Below are 16,003 nucleotides of genomic sequence, written 5' to 3'. Positions count from 1 at the left end.
GCATCGCAGCCGGTCTGAGCAAACGGCATGAGATCGCTGGGAAGGGAGACTCAGCTCGACTTGTGTGCTGTGTGAATTGAGATTAAATGAAGGGACTCAGTTGTTATTTAGTAAAAACAGTTTCCTAGGTTACCTTGGAGCAATTTTTACTGTGTTGGTATGATGTAATCAGCTGGTTTAACATTTAAAGCTAGTAAAATATGTGCATGTAATTTTTTTTAAAAAAGATGTGCCTAATCACTTTCATTTTGCACCCACTTAGTTCAATATTAATTGTTTGCGTTGGCTGAGGATTTACAAACAGGCTTAGGAGTGTAATAATTTAGATTTCTACATCTGATGGCCTAAAAGTTAGAGGGAGTGAAGAGTTTTGTCAGACTCCTAGATCTTTCCTCCCACACATGCTGGCCACCAGATAAATCATGTGTATGAGTTTATAGTGGAGTCAGTGCTGGATGTTAAGCAACACCCAGAAGTGAAGTTCTTGAAATAATTTCCTGTGAAAGCAACAGTAGACAGATTTGTAATCACAGATCACGACATTAATCAAGTAAACAAACCATCCATTTTTTCCTGTGACATTATTGAAATCCCTTTTAGGAACACTGAAAATTGTACATAATGACACTGCCTAATAACAAGCATAACTGGAGCAAAATGGGACGCAGTGCAGGCAGCTTCTCAGGTCTGTGGAGCACAGATGTAAAATTCCTTTCTAAAACATGCTGAGTGCCAGCAGACGTCTGAAATACTGTTTAAATATTCTAGTAGTATTAATGCAACTACTTATCTCCATTGTAATTAAAACATTTTTCCTCTTTAAATTTTTACAAAAAGTTGCTTATTGCACTCTTGTCAGCCAAGAGAAATTTCAGGCAGGGCTGAGAGTGAACCTGTAAATAAAGGTAGAGTTTGTCCTGGACTGTTATTCATTCTGATGAATTCCCACTCAGTAAAAGCTGCTGACAACTGCAGACTGCTCGACAGCTGCAGCTAATGTGGAAGAGTCTGTCCTAGGAAATAGGACAGGTAGGTTTCACTCAATGTGCTTTAAACTGAGCTTTGCTGGAGGGGATGGACCTGTGTGGTGTTGAAAGGGAAAGGGCCAGGTGAGGGGAGGCTGCTTGTGGATCTACGCAGTGTCCAGAATAGTCCCGGTTTAGTGTTATGCTATCATCAATGATGGTAGTGAAAGTATATCAAGTCCTGCTGGTGACGCAGGCTTTGGAGACATTGGCAATACCAAGACAGACCTGGACATCATACAAAAGAAAACAAAAAAGAAAAACCAACCCAAAAAACATGGATGAGCTTTGAGTACTGAAGTAATGGCAACGGAATGAAATTCAGTATTTAAAAATGCAAGGCTGTGCCTTGGGGGACTAATAAAAATTTCTAGAAGCAGAAGAAGAAGCTGGGAGCTCATCATCTGGAAATGTCTGTGTAGGAGGAGGGCTCATGGATCGGGGAAAGTGGTCATGGAGTGGCAGCAAGCTTCTGTGATGATCTGCTCATTTCCTAGGAACTAGTACTTGTAAATAACACTGCCTCAGGAAGATGGCTTTCCAGAGGGGATGGGAAGTATTAGACGGCATGGTGGATTGATCTGCAGCTAACTTTTAATACTGATGAAAACATGCTAGGGAAGATGGGGGAAGATGGGGGAAAGTGTTTATCCCTTAATCACCTAAGGAAAACTTGGGTGATTAAGGGATATACAGAGAGGGTTGACATGTTCAGCAGAAAGGGCTGGGAAAAAGGTCCTTGCAGCAGGAGCCTGGGCAGATATGAAAGAGGTACAATTACATTGGTAAAAGCCAGAGAAAATGATGTTGCAACTATTGACGTGCAGGGTGGTGAGACATATGTTCCGGTTATGAAGCAATTACAAGAATATATAAGCCCTGAAGTGTTTTCAAGCTAAATTCAGGTTCACATTCCATCCCGAACAATTAACACACAAAAGCTTGAACATAAAGAATGAAGACAGTAGAAAAAATTCTAAATCCTAAGAAATTAAATTAATGCTACTAAAAAGGAGGAAAGAAAGGGAAAGTTTTGGGCAGACAAGAGAGAAAGAGTAAAGGCTAAAGGTTTGGAAAGTTAAAAACTGACAGGACAGATCCCAGCTAAGAGGAGAAACTGACTGAAAGGCTGCTTGTCTTGCATCAAAACTATTCAGTTATAATCACAAAAATGTTCGCTTACATTATGTCTTGGGCTGTGAGTGAACTCTGCAGGTTCTCAGATGAGTTAGTAATTATTGTTTTAATCTGTTTATCCTGTTTCCATAATAAATATATTTTTCCCTTTAAAAAAGTTTGAAGTCTAGTTTGTTTGTTGTTTGTTTTTCTTTAAATTGAGCTGTGGTTTATTTTTCGACCTGGTGCACTTTTTCCAATAGAGAATTTGCAGGAGTGCCTCATTTGTATGGGCTGCAGTCACTAGGGACAAGCAGAACCATTTGGGTTTGTACAGCAGCAGGAACAAGCTAGTGCTAGAGGGTATCCAAGCAGAAGACTCTGTAGATCTAATAGAAACAGTTTGAGTGGAATGTGTACGTACCCACTGTGTACTTCAGAGTACATGCGTGTTTTGTACAGATACTGTCTTTATTCCGGAGCTTGTTTGGGTTTTTTTATGCAAGAATGGGAAAGCTGTATGCTTTGATTCATAGAAACTGATGTTGAAACTAAAGCAGCATCCTGCACCACAGAATGTGAAAGTGAAGTTAGAAATTATTTCTCTTTCATTTATCATCACAGTAAAACTGGTGGTGTAACTCTGATGCTTTCCAGTCAGTCCTGAAAGGATTTATCTGAGTGTCTGCAAGAGATCTGTTTGGTTTTAATATGTTTGGATTTAATAGATAGCCATACTTTTTCAAAAGAAAAGCATTGGAAGACTAAACAAGTATGTAAATCCTAAACCCGTAAGTGGGTACAGATGGACCTCACTTGATTTCAGAAAGGATCTATCAGATAATGATTCTGTGGCTGGAGAAGTTCCTATGAAGGAAACTGAAATGGGATTTCCTGGTTAACTCCTATTAGAAAAAAAAAGGGGAAAAAAAAGAGGAAAATACATTAATTATTCCCTTTCAAAATATCTAGTCATGTAATAGACTATGTTTTATCAACTACAGAGTTTTAATTCTTATGGCTGACTTGTGACAGTGGAAGCTTTACATCACATTATGTTTCAATGAAAGTGACTGCGAACAGGGAATTCTAGGCTGGCCCTTGGTTGTGGCTGCATCTCAGTTTCTGTCCTGCAGAGCTGTGTGATTTTTAAGAAACATTAAAAACTTCTAATTTGCACAAGAAGAGACTGGCATTTAGGTGTCAAGATTCTGGATATAAATTAATTTCAGATTCTTGGATAAAGCCAAGTTGAAAATGGTTCCTCTTGGATCATGAATTTTTATCATCCTGATAGTGATTGAATGCTGTAAAGCCTGTGTGTGAGGATGAAGGAGAATCAACAGAATTACTTGGCTACTTGTAATTCATGGAACTCCAAAGCTTAAGTCAGTTTGTTGAGCAAGAGTCCAGAAAAATTTCCTGGTGTGCTGTTATTGCTGTTCATTTTCAAGGAGGAAATATTCTACTATCAGCTGGATTGCTAACAAAAGAGGGCGTATCTTTAAAAACAAGTTATCTTGTGTATGTTTTTATCAAATAGCACTATGAATTTGCCCTGCTGTAATGAGGTTGATCCAAGTCTGAGTATTCTCCCTTTCCAGTTGGAACTGAGTTCCAGATACTTGCCTATTCTAAAAAAAAAGGTTTCATTAGAACATTAATTATTGCTATCATGCTGAAAAATAAAGATGAGAGCTAACAAAAATGCATGGAGATGACAGTTTAGGGGAAGAATAAAATTTGGTTCAGTGCTAAAATTTGTTTTAGAGCTGTAGTATATATTTTTCAGTGCTTACCACACTGTACTTCAGAGCACATATTTTTAATTACAACATATAAGTTCACTCTCTTAATCCAAATTTTGCTATTTCAGCTTACTTTTCTGGCTTCTAGAAGGGAAAGGAGGAAAGGGCATCAACATCAGATCCTTTTTCCTGTTGCAATCTTTGAGATGCAGCTATATGTGATAAAGTTTTCACTGTGTCCAAGACAAAGCCTGAAGAGTTTTGACTAATGATTAAGATATTAGAGATCTAGGGTCAAGATATTTAGTGTAGATGTATGGCAAAGCTTCTTTGAGCAATTCTAAAAAGAGCAGTGGCTCCACATTTTGACCAGCACGTACTAATTATCTGTTAGAGTAATTAGAATTGCAGTGGGGGTAAGGAACCTCCTATTCATTATGCATGAATATCAAAGATTACACGGTTTTTTACCTAACTGCAGCTGTTTGCTTCTGTGCTTAGTCAACATCTCCCCTCTGCACTCCTGTGCCGTTGGCTGGCTGGCTGTGATCTCCTGTGTTAGGGGTAATTGCACCACGTGACTTTCAATGGCTGGCCTGCAAGATGCTGTGGGATCTTTCAGGGTAGAAGGTCCTACTGAAATGTAAAATGCTATTAATTATTTTGCATAAATTGCTACATTATTTGTCTTTGGTATTTGCGGCTTACAGCTCCAATAAAAGAGAAGGCTGCTCACACTGCATGACTCAGTGATGTGTAACTGGATACAAAGTTCTTCACTTCCAGGTCAGCCACTTGCCACTGGCCCATGGCTATTTGGCGAGTATGAAGTAAGTCGCCTCTTCTATTTCCTAGCAGCCAAATGTTCCCAACACAACCCCCCCATGATCCCAGGTGGCTATAATGTGCTCAGAACAGTTAGTGGGAAAGTTTTTCTTGAGATCATTCTTGAAGATTTAGTGCCAAAATGTTTTGGGGAAGTCTAGTGGCCATCATGCCCATTGCACATTTCTGTCTCCAGAGAAGTAGGACCCAAAGTTTGGCAGTTCTTCTTTAAATATTTTCAGTGAGGGTTTTCTAATTTAGCATGTCTGTGAGAGTGGGAGATCTTTGCTCCAGGTTTTGTTTAGACTTTGTCCAATCCAGTGTCTTAGAGTGCTCATGTTCAATAAATCTGGGGCAATTCTTGCAGAGGATATTTCCAGATATTTTATTTTATTGCAATTTGGAGAGTTCATAGGAAAGTCTTTGATACAGCTCAATTCTGAGCACTTTGATTTGAGTCTTCTTAAACAAACAATGTCTTTTTCTGAAGAACCAAAGGGATTTGGGAAAAGGTACCCCATTTTCTTATGAGTAACTTGAAGAATCCACTCTTAGCACTGCTTTCCTTGGGTTTCTTCTGAAATTGTGGATATTTACATTTTTATGTCCTTGCTAGTGACATCTAGCCTGTCCAGATAGCCTCCCTTGTGCAGACATTTGTGCATACTATCCCTCTGTCCACTACAAAAACATGGGACACCCAAGTTGAACTAAATGCTGAATACCACCACATGGGTTTGCAGTGGTCTGTAACTGAAAAGGTTCACTGGAAGCAATTTGCAAAGAAATCCTTAGGAAACCACCTGGATGGTTATTTTAAATTAAAAAAGGAAGAGATGCCACTTTAAAAAAATAATTTTTAATACTGGGTTTAAGGTTCCATACATGTGATAGTCATTAAAGCTTATTTAACCCTGAAATTATCTGGCCTCTTTAATTCCACAGGGACTGTAAGGCTCTTGGGTTAGAAATGAAAAATAATGTCAGAACGAAAACGAGACTTTCCTGAGTGCAGGACCATTATTACAGAATATTTTCTTAATCAAGCCTCTTTAAGTGCCAAGCAGTGGAGGAAGAAAATAATCAGGTTATGCTGCTTTTATCCACAGGGTCTTTGCTGATGCTTTGGGCCACTGATTGACATAGGCAAAAGTCAGTCCCAAGAGCTGGATGAGATACGCTCACCTAAAATGCGTGTAGGACCTGTGATTTGCCCATCCACAATCTCAACTGCAGTACACCCAGTTCCTTTTTGCAATACGCATTTGGGATAAGCCCAGTGCACTCTGACGTTTGGGCTCTTAAAAGTCAGACCTTTCTGGTTGTTGAGACTGGAAACTTTCAGCAGAAGCAGTGATTTTTGTCAAGTTTCAGTTACACCAAACATCTGTGGTGTGCCCCACCACCCTTTCCCCAAGGATGAAACATTCTGCAGGGAGGGTGTTGCAAGAATTCCTGAACTAAACAGCTAAGCTGGAGTCATAACTGTCCTGGCCAGGGCCCTAGTTTGAGGAAGGCTCCCATTAGAATTAAAACATCCCATAACTCTCATCACAACAGGCCTATTCTTGATGAACATGGAAATCTAGGGCTGGGGTTGGAATGGGGGGAGAATGAAAAGACAGACAAGTAAACAGATAAAGAGGGAGCTCTTGCATGCAAGTGGAATTTCCTCTGAGCACAGGACATTCTTTATCATTAACTGGTCTGTCACAGGAAGGAAAAGGGGAAAAGAGTGTTTCCTGTTAGGGGGAAGAAAAGATCAATAGGCTTTGGAAATACCTGCCTGGAAAGAACTTTTTGTTTTCTGATCAGCAAGAGCAAATAAGTTTTTAACTCCTTTTGAGCATGATGTCTGTTTTAAAACAGTCTATTTTTTGAAATAGGACTCCAGTGTAAATGTGTAATTTAGAAATGCAGTTCAGACTGCTTTGATCTTTCTTGTTCATTTCAGAAAATGCTCTTACTCCTGGAAATATCTTGTATAAGACACTGTTTTGAAAGCAGTTTAATTCTTCTCAGTTTGTGTCTTTGAAAGTAATAATAATTAGAAGGGCCATTTGCCATACACACGCAGTCACTCTGTGATATTATGGTTAAGATGCTCACAGATGGCCAATGGATCTGCTATTGCTTCTGGTGAACAAAATTTTCTTTTGGAAAGAGAAGACTTACCAAGCAAGTGCTCAAAGCCTCAGGAGGACAGTGAATTACCCTGCACCTCCTTCATCATCTCTTTGGTTGCATTTTGCCTTGAATATCTATGGTGGTAGAAGTGTGGGTTTTTCAGAAGAGTGAGAAGAGGCCCAAAGAGTGCAGGAATGGATGTATGTGCACAAGCAGCCCCATGGTAACCTGAGTTGCTCAGGGTAATCCTTTTTCTCTTTAGGTGGTAGCTTCCTTCTTTGCAAAGCCTGACCTGGGGATTTAAAGTGGTGCCTTAGTTGTAGCCACATTCCCGTGTTCTGAGCCACAGATCTGTCTTGAGCCCATGACAAAGTTTACAGCAATGTCAGTGGTTAACTGAAAGAGCAGAAGCTATGTAATCCAGCAGTGTAAATGTAAGAAGACAAAATAAAAAGAAGGAAGGAGGGAAGATGACCTCTTAGACATGCACAGAAAAACGGGTAGAAGTTTCATTTTCTTAAATGGAGAGGGAGAAGTGGGATAAGCTTAAAATGAAACTATCGGCAAGGCTGGAATTAAAAGAGGGCTTTAGGAATGATCTAACTTTTATTTTATTACATGACAGAAGACAAAAAATCAATAGCTGGTAATTCAGACATAAATGAGTTATACAGGCCATTGACACAATGGACCAAACTTTATAACAACCACATCTGATGCTGTCAAGCCACAGGCTTCAGTGGCGCCAGTAATAATTATGGCTGATCACCTCTAATTCAGAGCTGCCTTGCTTGATAAAGGTGTCACTCTGAGTGGCTACAGCATCAGTATCAATTGAGGATGTCATCCAGCAGGTCAGGTTGCTGTAGAGAACTGTGGCGTTTTTTAATTGAATAAGGCAAACCCCTAGTTTTCTCCTCCTCTCATTCTGTCTGTAAATATCATATATATCTTAAAAAATCATTTGAATTCATGACTGAATCTACTTGAATTCAAAATCAAACTATGACAGAAGCTAATAGAAATATATGCTAAAACTAATTTAAAACCGTAAGAGTATTATCAGGAAGAGACTTTGGTACTATACAATAATCTCTGTCGCACTGCTGCTGTGATCAATTAAATAACCTACCCCCAAAAAACCCCAGTGTGGTAAAATGCTGCTAGGCAATAGAAATTGATTTTCCATAAACTCACATCATCATAAGGAAGAAAAGGAAGCACACTGACATTGCAGCTTTTCTACTGTTTTCTAAATTTGGGGGGCATAAGTGCATCCACTGAGTGTTGGAAAACTGAGTTTCACTCACAGATATGAGGTGTGAAGTGGTTCTGTGAAAAAAATTCTTGATCTATAAAGAAAAGAGACACTTTAAAATACCTCTACGGTGTTTCACATGCCATTAATACATCTGCAGTTTGATGTTGAAACTATTAGTCTTTGAATTGCTCAGGGATGCTATATGTGCTTAGACATTTTCATTTATGATGATGATGACGATGCTGCTGCTGCTGATGATGCTGATGATGATTACATAGATTTTGCATTCTTTTGTGGACCAGCTGCTTGGTACTGCATTGACTACAATCAATTGGGAGTGATGAACAGTGAGAAAGCCCTCTGTGGGGGAGGACATGAGAGGTATTTCAGCCACAGCCGCTGTAGCATTTAACATCAAGAGAACTTTGATGAGGCAGAGCACTTTGCACCACAATAGCTTATCCTTGCGTGCGTGAAAGTTTATTATAAGTTCCATTTAGAAACATTCCCTGTGCTTAAGGAAACCAGACTTGTGAGAGAAACGCTGGAAAGACAATAAGAGCAGCACAGCAGTGAGTTAGTTATAAGCTTGCTGTGCTGTATGGCTTTTCTAGTACTTTTTTCTGTTGTGGGGAAAGAAGGTGCCTTGCACCTGTGTGTTTGCATACGGAGGAATACGATGCAAGAAACGGCCCCGTCGTTTTCCACCAAAAACCTGGGGCTCAATTCCAGCTGCGCTCCGGTGAGGCAAAGAAATCCCGGTCTAAGGCATAACCTGCAAAGCAGCGCTCTCCACCTCCCAGACCCCCCCCCACACACGCTGCTCCCCGGCTTCGCCGCTGCCCTCCCCAACTCAGGCTCCATCTCCTTCCTCTTCCAGTGGCCGTATCTTCCCGAAGCGCGGACCATGCGGGCGCTGGGGAGCGATGCGGGATCTTCTGGTGATCCCCAGTCAATCCTGTCAGCCCCGTCCCTGGTCCCAGGGTTTTCCTGCGCTCCGGCAGGCAGCTGCGCAGGCCCTTCACAGGCAGCTCTGTTTCTTTCTCTGTTTACTCGTTTCCAATGGCAATTGCACCACCGAGTCTCAGTACGACTGGAACTTGGCCTGGGGCTGTTTTGGTTACATTGAAGTTTTTGCTTCAGCGCTGCCAGATTTAAATGGTGACTTCACCAGCACTGAGCTAAAAAGGAGAAAAGGGGAGGAGGGAGGTAGTGCAGCGAGCGGGAGCGAGGGAGAGGGCCAGGGCATTACATCATCGCTTGGACGGGAATCAAATGGGAAGGATATGACTCACTCGGGCTAGTTAAGCTTTGGCTCAAGTTCTACATACACTCATTCCAGGGCTCTCATGTTCTGCACCTCAGCAGGGAATTCAGGCTCAGTGATGTCCATGAGGTTTGTTTTTAATTTTCTTTTCCTTTTCTGATTTCTATATAGTTTCTCCCCCTCCTCGCCTTCCTCCTCCTCCTCTCCTCCTCCCCTCCCGAGTCCCCCTTTCCCACTCTTTTTCCACTTCTACAGAGTTTGTTTTCTGGTGCGTGTAACCTCAGCTCTTAGGAGCAGAAGCTGTTTTTTCGACCAAACCAAACCCAAACAAGGAGCACGGCAAACTTGAGAGAAGTTTGGTAGTTTGTTGTGGTTCGGTGTCCCCCCCCTTCCATCATTATGTTGCTCCTAATCGGAGGAGACAGGGAGAGAGTTAAAATGCGGGAACCAATGGCTTGGACGGTGATGTAATGCTGGAACTGCAGGGTTGTTAAGTAATGTGAGAGGAAGGGGGTCAGGGTTGCAAAGCATTTACCTGCTGTCAAGGGGCTTTAAGTTTATTATCAATTGCAGTGACTGTAACTGGCTTCAGACTGCACTCTCTAATTATTCACAGACTCCCCTTTTTTATCTTTTATTATTAAAAGTAAAACTATATTACAGTATTTAAAAAAATGTGATATTATCACAGCTGCGAATTATTTTCCACCGGGGTTTTTTGATATTTTTTAAATGGCTTGAAACTGGATGTCTCTTTCACGAAAAGCCCGGAGAGAGCAAAAAGAAAAGAGAAAGGCAAAAAGGGGTGGGTTCTTCGAGCGTGGCTGGCGAATTTGAAACTGTTTGAAGAAAGCAGTTCAGCCTCTGCCTAGCAGAGCGAGTAAAAGCTTCTACTGTTGGAAATCCGCTGTAGAAAACAAAGCGTTTAAGGGAGCCAGTTTGTAGAGCTCATCTCAACGAGTCTCAGCTTTTCATCCCTAACATTTGTCGGCAGTATTCTGATCACAGCTTACCCCGGGCTGGCGGCTGTCTTGCCTTTGCTGGGACCGCGGAGGTCCCGACCCTGCACAGCAGATCCCTTCCTGTCACGGTTCTGCTCTCTAGGGCTATCAGGGTCTTGGGTCACCTGCCTAAATGGATTTCCTATCGGGACAGAGCACTGTGCTTGTCTCATTAAGTCTGTCAGTCTCCCTATAGACCTTTTAGTCTTTTTTCCACATAGCTAACAGTCTCTAGGTCTGGTGTGGAGCGAGGAAAGGTACCTCTTCCCCGAGTTCACTGTGAGTACTTTGCCCTTAGGGTGGGCCACAGTTTAACACTATGCCCGTGCTCAGGCATCGGTTGTGGTTAGGTGTGGGATGAATGTGAGCTATCAGGTGTGTGTTGGTGTCCTGAGGATACCCGTTCTGCTCAGTGCAGCTCTGCGTCAGGTTTCTGTGTCAAGAGCTGTCTGCTCTTAAGGTATGACTCTCAGAAGTGCCTCTTTCAAGGGGAATTTTTGTCTCTCAGGGAGGCACTGTATTGGTACCCACTGGAATTGCAGTGAACTACAGATTTGCTTGGTTAGCTAAAGATAGCCGTAAAAATGCTTATGAGGGTTTAGTGATTTTTAAATTTTTTTTTTTTAAACAACCTGTATTGGGGACTGACTGAACAAAATAACAGTGTTGTTCTGCGGTTGGTGGCAAAACCTCCCCCTCTCTTTCTGAACAAGACAAGAGCCCGTGGCCAGCTCCTGACTCCCCTTCCCTGGTAGCCCTCTGCAAAGCCATCTTTTGTCGACCTGTTACGTTCCTGCACTTTATACACAGGTTTTCCCTAAGTGCCCAGATTTTCAAGCTTTTCAGTCAACTGCTCAAGCACAAACAATTACTCAGGGGCCGAAGCTTTATCATTTGAGAGCCCAGCGCTAGGCCGCACCCGGCCCTGGCCCATGTTGCAGTGCAGATATACCATATGGACTGGGTTGCGCAGTGCTCTGTTGAGGAGGTGTGGGTTGAGGAGGGAGCTGCTGCAGGAGTTCCCGTAGGATTTCTGACTCATACTTTCTCCTAGAAATGTTGGGAAGTGCAGCTCCACAGACCATCAGAATAAAGCATAGTAGATTCTTCCCTTTGCCTGCTTGCTTTAGATGCTGGGATGGACTTGTCTTCATTCTTTCCCTTCCTGTCTTTTCTGGCTGGAGACTTTGTTCAGGAAAAGTCCGTCGGTGTTGTCCTAGGATAGTGTCTAGCCATGCTGGCAAGATGCTGGGCAGAGGATAACAGACTGTCACACTTAATCTTTCCTCTGCAGAAATGCATCCCTGCTATTTCTTTTATAAAAACACATGTAAAATACGCTGTGCAGCGTGGCCTGAAAGTCTTTGGGTATCAGATAGCATTCCACAGGGGATCAGAGTCTCACTTGTCTGGTACCAGCTATTAACATTTCACCTGTCTGGATGGGCAGCAGAAGAGAACGTCTTGGTGCTCTGGACAGTGTGGACTGACTGAAGACCCTGCTGTGTACTGAAACTTTCACAAATTTCCCACCCTGATGATTCATGCTCGGTGAAGTTAGGTGGGGAGTGTAAAGATGTAAATCCTTGCCTTTCAGAAGTGCGCTGCAACTCTTAAGTTACAATTTACTGCTGCCACTTCACTGATTTCAACACAGCACCACAGGAAAACCAGTTGTAAAAGCTTCTTGCAAAAAGCTGCAGCTCTGAATTCCAAACGCATACACACATTGGGGTGCGTGTGTGTATGTATGTGTATGTATACTAGGTGTTGAAGCAACAAAACGTATAATGAATGAAGTATAACTGTCCAGATGAGAGTCAGACAGCTCTGGTTGTGCTAGACAGGTGCTTTTGAAATGTACGTTCTTTTTGGACAACAACAAAGAAAGGAAAGTAGCTGCCCATTTGGATTCCTCTGCTGCTAGTTGCTGGCACCCAATGTGCAGGTTTGCTGTGGACTTGCAGCTTCAAGGTCAACAGCCCTGACAGTCAAGTTCCACACATTTGAAGCTGGGTCTTTTGGTAAGGGGTTTTTCTTATTGAAGGATGGTATCTCTAGGGACCTAATTTTTAAACAGCAGCCAAGAGAAATGTTAACAGTGCTCTGAAAATGAGCATCAGAAGATATATTCAGAAGCACATGTAACCTGTCAAACAAACCAGAGGCCAAACACACCAGAGCTTGGGAGTGATGTTTGCACTGGAGAGCCAACTGTGCGTGGTCGGCCTGTGAAGAAAGGCAATCTGCTCTTAGCAGAGCCTGGCTGGACGAGTCCCAGTAAATTTTCCCCACCAAGATCCCAAGTAACATTTCCGCCTGCATTGCTGAATGTGTGCATTGGCAGAATATCTGCTCTGTAAGCCGTGTGATTTTAAGCCATAATTTGGTGCTCCTTAGCTGGTCTCTGCATGCACAAAAAGAATTGGCTCTGTTGTTGCAGTACAAAAGCAAGAGGTAAATATCAGACAGCTTGTTTTTATTGCACTGAATGTGATCCCTCTGCTCCTGAATTCCTCAGTTTTTGTAGCTCTAACTTGAGACCTTTCCCTTGAACCTTTCTGGAAGACTTGGTCGATGTTTGTGAAGCCCTGTGAAGCTTTCAGAGCTGGTGTCCTGTGTGCTGGGATCAGAGCAGGTCAGGTGTTGGACAGAGGTGGTGGCAGGGCTGGCCGCTGGTCAAGTTTTGGACACAGCAGACAGGAAGACCAAGTTGTTTTCTGCACTTGTGTGGAGGGGGGCTGGGGAAAAGCGTCCTCCTGCGCCCTTCCCCATCTCTGTACTCTCACCTTCCCACTTTTCTTTTGTTCGTCCTGCACATGCCTGGGCCGTGCTCAGCCCAAACTGTTGAGATCAGCTTTGCTGAAAATTACACTTCAGATCAAAATGTGAGTTAGGTTCCTCCAGTGTGAAGCGAATGCTTGGTCTTTCTCTGCAGCTACAGATGAACCAGATAGGAAGGTAATTACATCTCATTCCTATCTGACTCTCTTATTTACCATAATCTCTTTTAATCCCTTTGATACTCATCATAATAATGTTAATCTTAATGAACTCATTTGGTATTAATGCGGATGTGATTTGTAAGTTCAGAGCAGGCTTGCCATCCTTGTTTAGCGTTCATTAATATCCACTTAACTCTGTTTATGCTCTCTTTCTCCTGCAAATGGACTTGCATATCTTTGTCTTCCACCTCGATGATGTGGCAATTTCCACAGTGGAACTCTCTTTCCACACTCAGGTTTCTATTTCCTTTCTGTTCTTCTCCCTACTAACAACATCACAGAGCAAAAAGCTGTTGGAAACACTGCATCCATCTACTAGCGGCTCTCTGTACCCTGTTGCTTAGTCATTTCTTCCACTTTTGACTTCAAAATTGAAGTAACCCTTATTCTCTTGTTTCCCATTCATGTAGTATTCCTTCTTAGATCCCTTCAGAGATATTACCTTACTATAGCCCTCGTTTTATTGTCTCTGAGGGTGAACAAGTAAGAGACAAAACCTCCAGTCTTGGCAAAGAGACAGATTATTTGTTGCTTACTACCATACTCTCCCCAAAAGCTCTGTTTATGGGTGGGGTACCTTGCCCAAACAGTTTCCAGTGTGACCAGCCAATTTTAGTGAGTGAGGACTACATTTGGATGTTGACCCTGATCCGAAGCTTATTGCAGTGAATGGGAGAGCTGAGTTGATAGGCTCGGGATAAAATAAGTGGAACTAACCTCCTTTCAGGCCTTTCAGCACCCACGTATTTTTCAACATCTCTAGTTTTGGAATGTGCCCTCTTGAAAAACTACTTGTTCAGCCACAGTGATCCCAGAGACTGATGAACCTTGGATCTCTATTAATGTGTGATTTCCTCTCTACGTGGGTGCTTGTGTTTGTTTTTAAACGTGGCATGGAATTTTTGTGTTGTGGTTCTTGTTCCCTCTCTGCTTCCTCCTGTATTGTCAAATAGCATGAATTATTTTTCAGTCCCAGTGACACACATTTTGCTTTTTAGGTCTTTTGAATCCTGACAGAGCCAGGAAAGTATCATTTACTTAACACAACACTGTTTATTACATCCTCACTTCCATTCTTTATTTTATGGCCTGATGTTTCCTTGTAGCATCAACTTCCAGTGTTAAAATAAGTATCTCCATTGAAAACATACAACTTTTAATCTACTGAAAGATTTCTGCACATTGTAATAAAACTAGCCATTCTCTTGGTGAAAACTGCTAATTGAGAGTGAGAATCATAGTCTTTTAGATCAGCACAAGCTTTTTTTCTGTGGTGGTCTTTAGTTTTACGTCATATCTTTAAATCAAGAGCATTGCAGGATGTTTTGAAAGTTGCAGCCATCAGTCAAACATATTTAAGTTCTGGATTAGTATAAGTACAAGGTGTATTAGTGTAAATAACAAGATGGAGAGTTTTACTGCAGATACCTGCAACTCGTGTGCTGCTCCATTACCACAAAGAATATAGGCAGTAAGCTTCACTATTTTCTATAGATCAATAAATCTGTGCCCATCAGCAGAAGACAAAAAATTATAGTAATAAAAGTTCATTTTCACAAGCTCTGTCAACAGTAATGTCAGTTGAATGTTCTACCACACTGGAAAAGCTCATCGGCACCAGTAATTTTATATGTCAGATTTAACATGAGCTAGTTTTTTCCAAATGAAATCTTCCAAACCAGAACAGAAAAAATGTGTTACACCAGATTCTTCCTTGACCTCAGTTTAAGGCAACTCAGTATCATGTCAGAAAAGTTCCAGTACTGTGTTCTTTGTTATCATTTGGTTTCCAGGTCAAAATGAACTTTTCTTTCACTACAACTAAGGACACGAGCTCTATTTCTCTTGTATCACAGAACTGCAGGAATTCTCATTGCTCTGAAAACTGTTCAGTTTTTTGATATACTTTGAATAAGTGAGTGTCTTTAAAAAACTCATATAGAAATAAGATTGGCTGAAAATTCAATATAAACACTAAATTAAGGTTCGTTTTACAGTTTGCCTGAATGACCAGATTCCTTGCCATTGGAATCCAGTGTTGACAAGTACCTCCTGTGGCCATTAGTATGAAAGAGGGATGTGTTGCACAAAGTGCAGATTGGCACACAGATCTCTGTATGTGTAGATCTGGTTTGGGGGGGGGGAGGGGTGTGTTTTTCCCCATCTTTGAGACTGCAAGGCAAAATTAACTTCTGCTATTCCTAAGCAATCATATCAGAAGAATTTATCACCTGAATAAGATTTCAAGGTGCACGCCTTAAGGTGGTGATATTGGTATATAAATCTGATTGATGGTTTCTTTCTTTTTGAAACTGACACTCTATTAGCACCTCTCAGCTCTCCCTCACATTTCAAGCTTTTCTTCAAGAATGAGAAATCAAATTTAGGATATTACTGTGCATCACTAAGTGTTTGGTTTGGCTTTTTACTTGTTAATCTTGTGCAGTATGGAACTTTTCCCGGCTACTGCAATTCAGTAGATATTCTAATATTTACCAATTAATTAAGCTTTTTTTTTTTTCATTTAGTTTACACTATTTTGGCAAGACTTTGTAGTGCCCTATGAAAAACCCTGCAGTATATAGTATATAGTATATAGTTCAGGAAAAGTAAAAAACCTTACCAGCA

At 41.6% G+C, this 16,003-nt stretch overlaps 1 protein-coding gene across 5 annotated transcripts in view; it reads left to right on the top strand.

Annotated features, from left to right (window-relative positions):
* The window catches only part of CREB5 (cAMP responsive element binding protein 5), a 257,956-nt gene that overhangs the window by 145,198 nt on the left and 96,755 nt on the right, over positions 1–16,003 (top strand). The window contains exon 1 of one of the 5 annotated variants that reach the window (XM_066195152.1): positions 9,452–9,498. The exons of the other annotated variants lie outside the window; for them this stretch is intronic. Coding sequence (XP_066051249.1) covers positions 9,452–9,498 — 47 coding nt within the window. Of the gene's footprint in view, positions 1–9,451; positions 9,499–16,003 lie in introns of those variants that run through there. 5 annotated transcript variants of the gene reach the window in all.

The sequence above is a fragment of the Chamaea fasciata genome, unplaced genomic scaffold (assembly GCF_029207755.1).
Source record: "Chamaea fasciata isolate MVZ Bird 193981 ecotype frontalis unplaced genomic scaffold, bChaFas1.0.hap1 SCAF_1, whole genome shotgun sequence".
Taxonomy (NCBI): Eukaryota; Metazoa; Chordata; class Aves; order Passeriformes; family Sylviidae; genus Chamaea; species Chamaea fasciata.
This window is presented reverse-complemented; position numbering and strand designations above follow the sequence as displayed.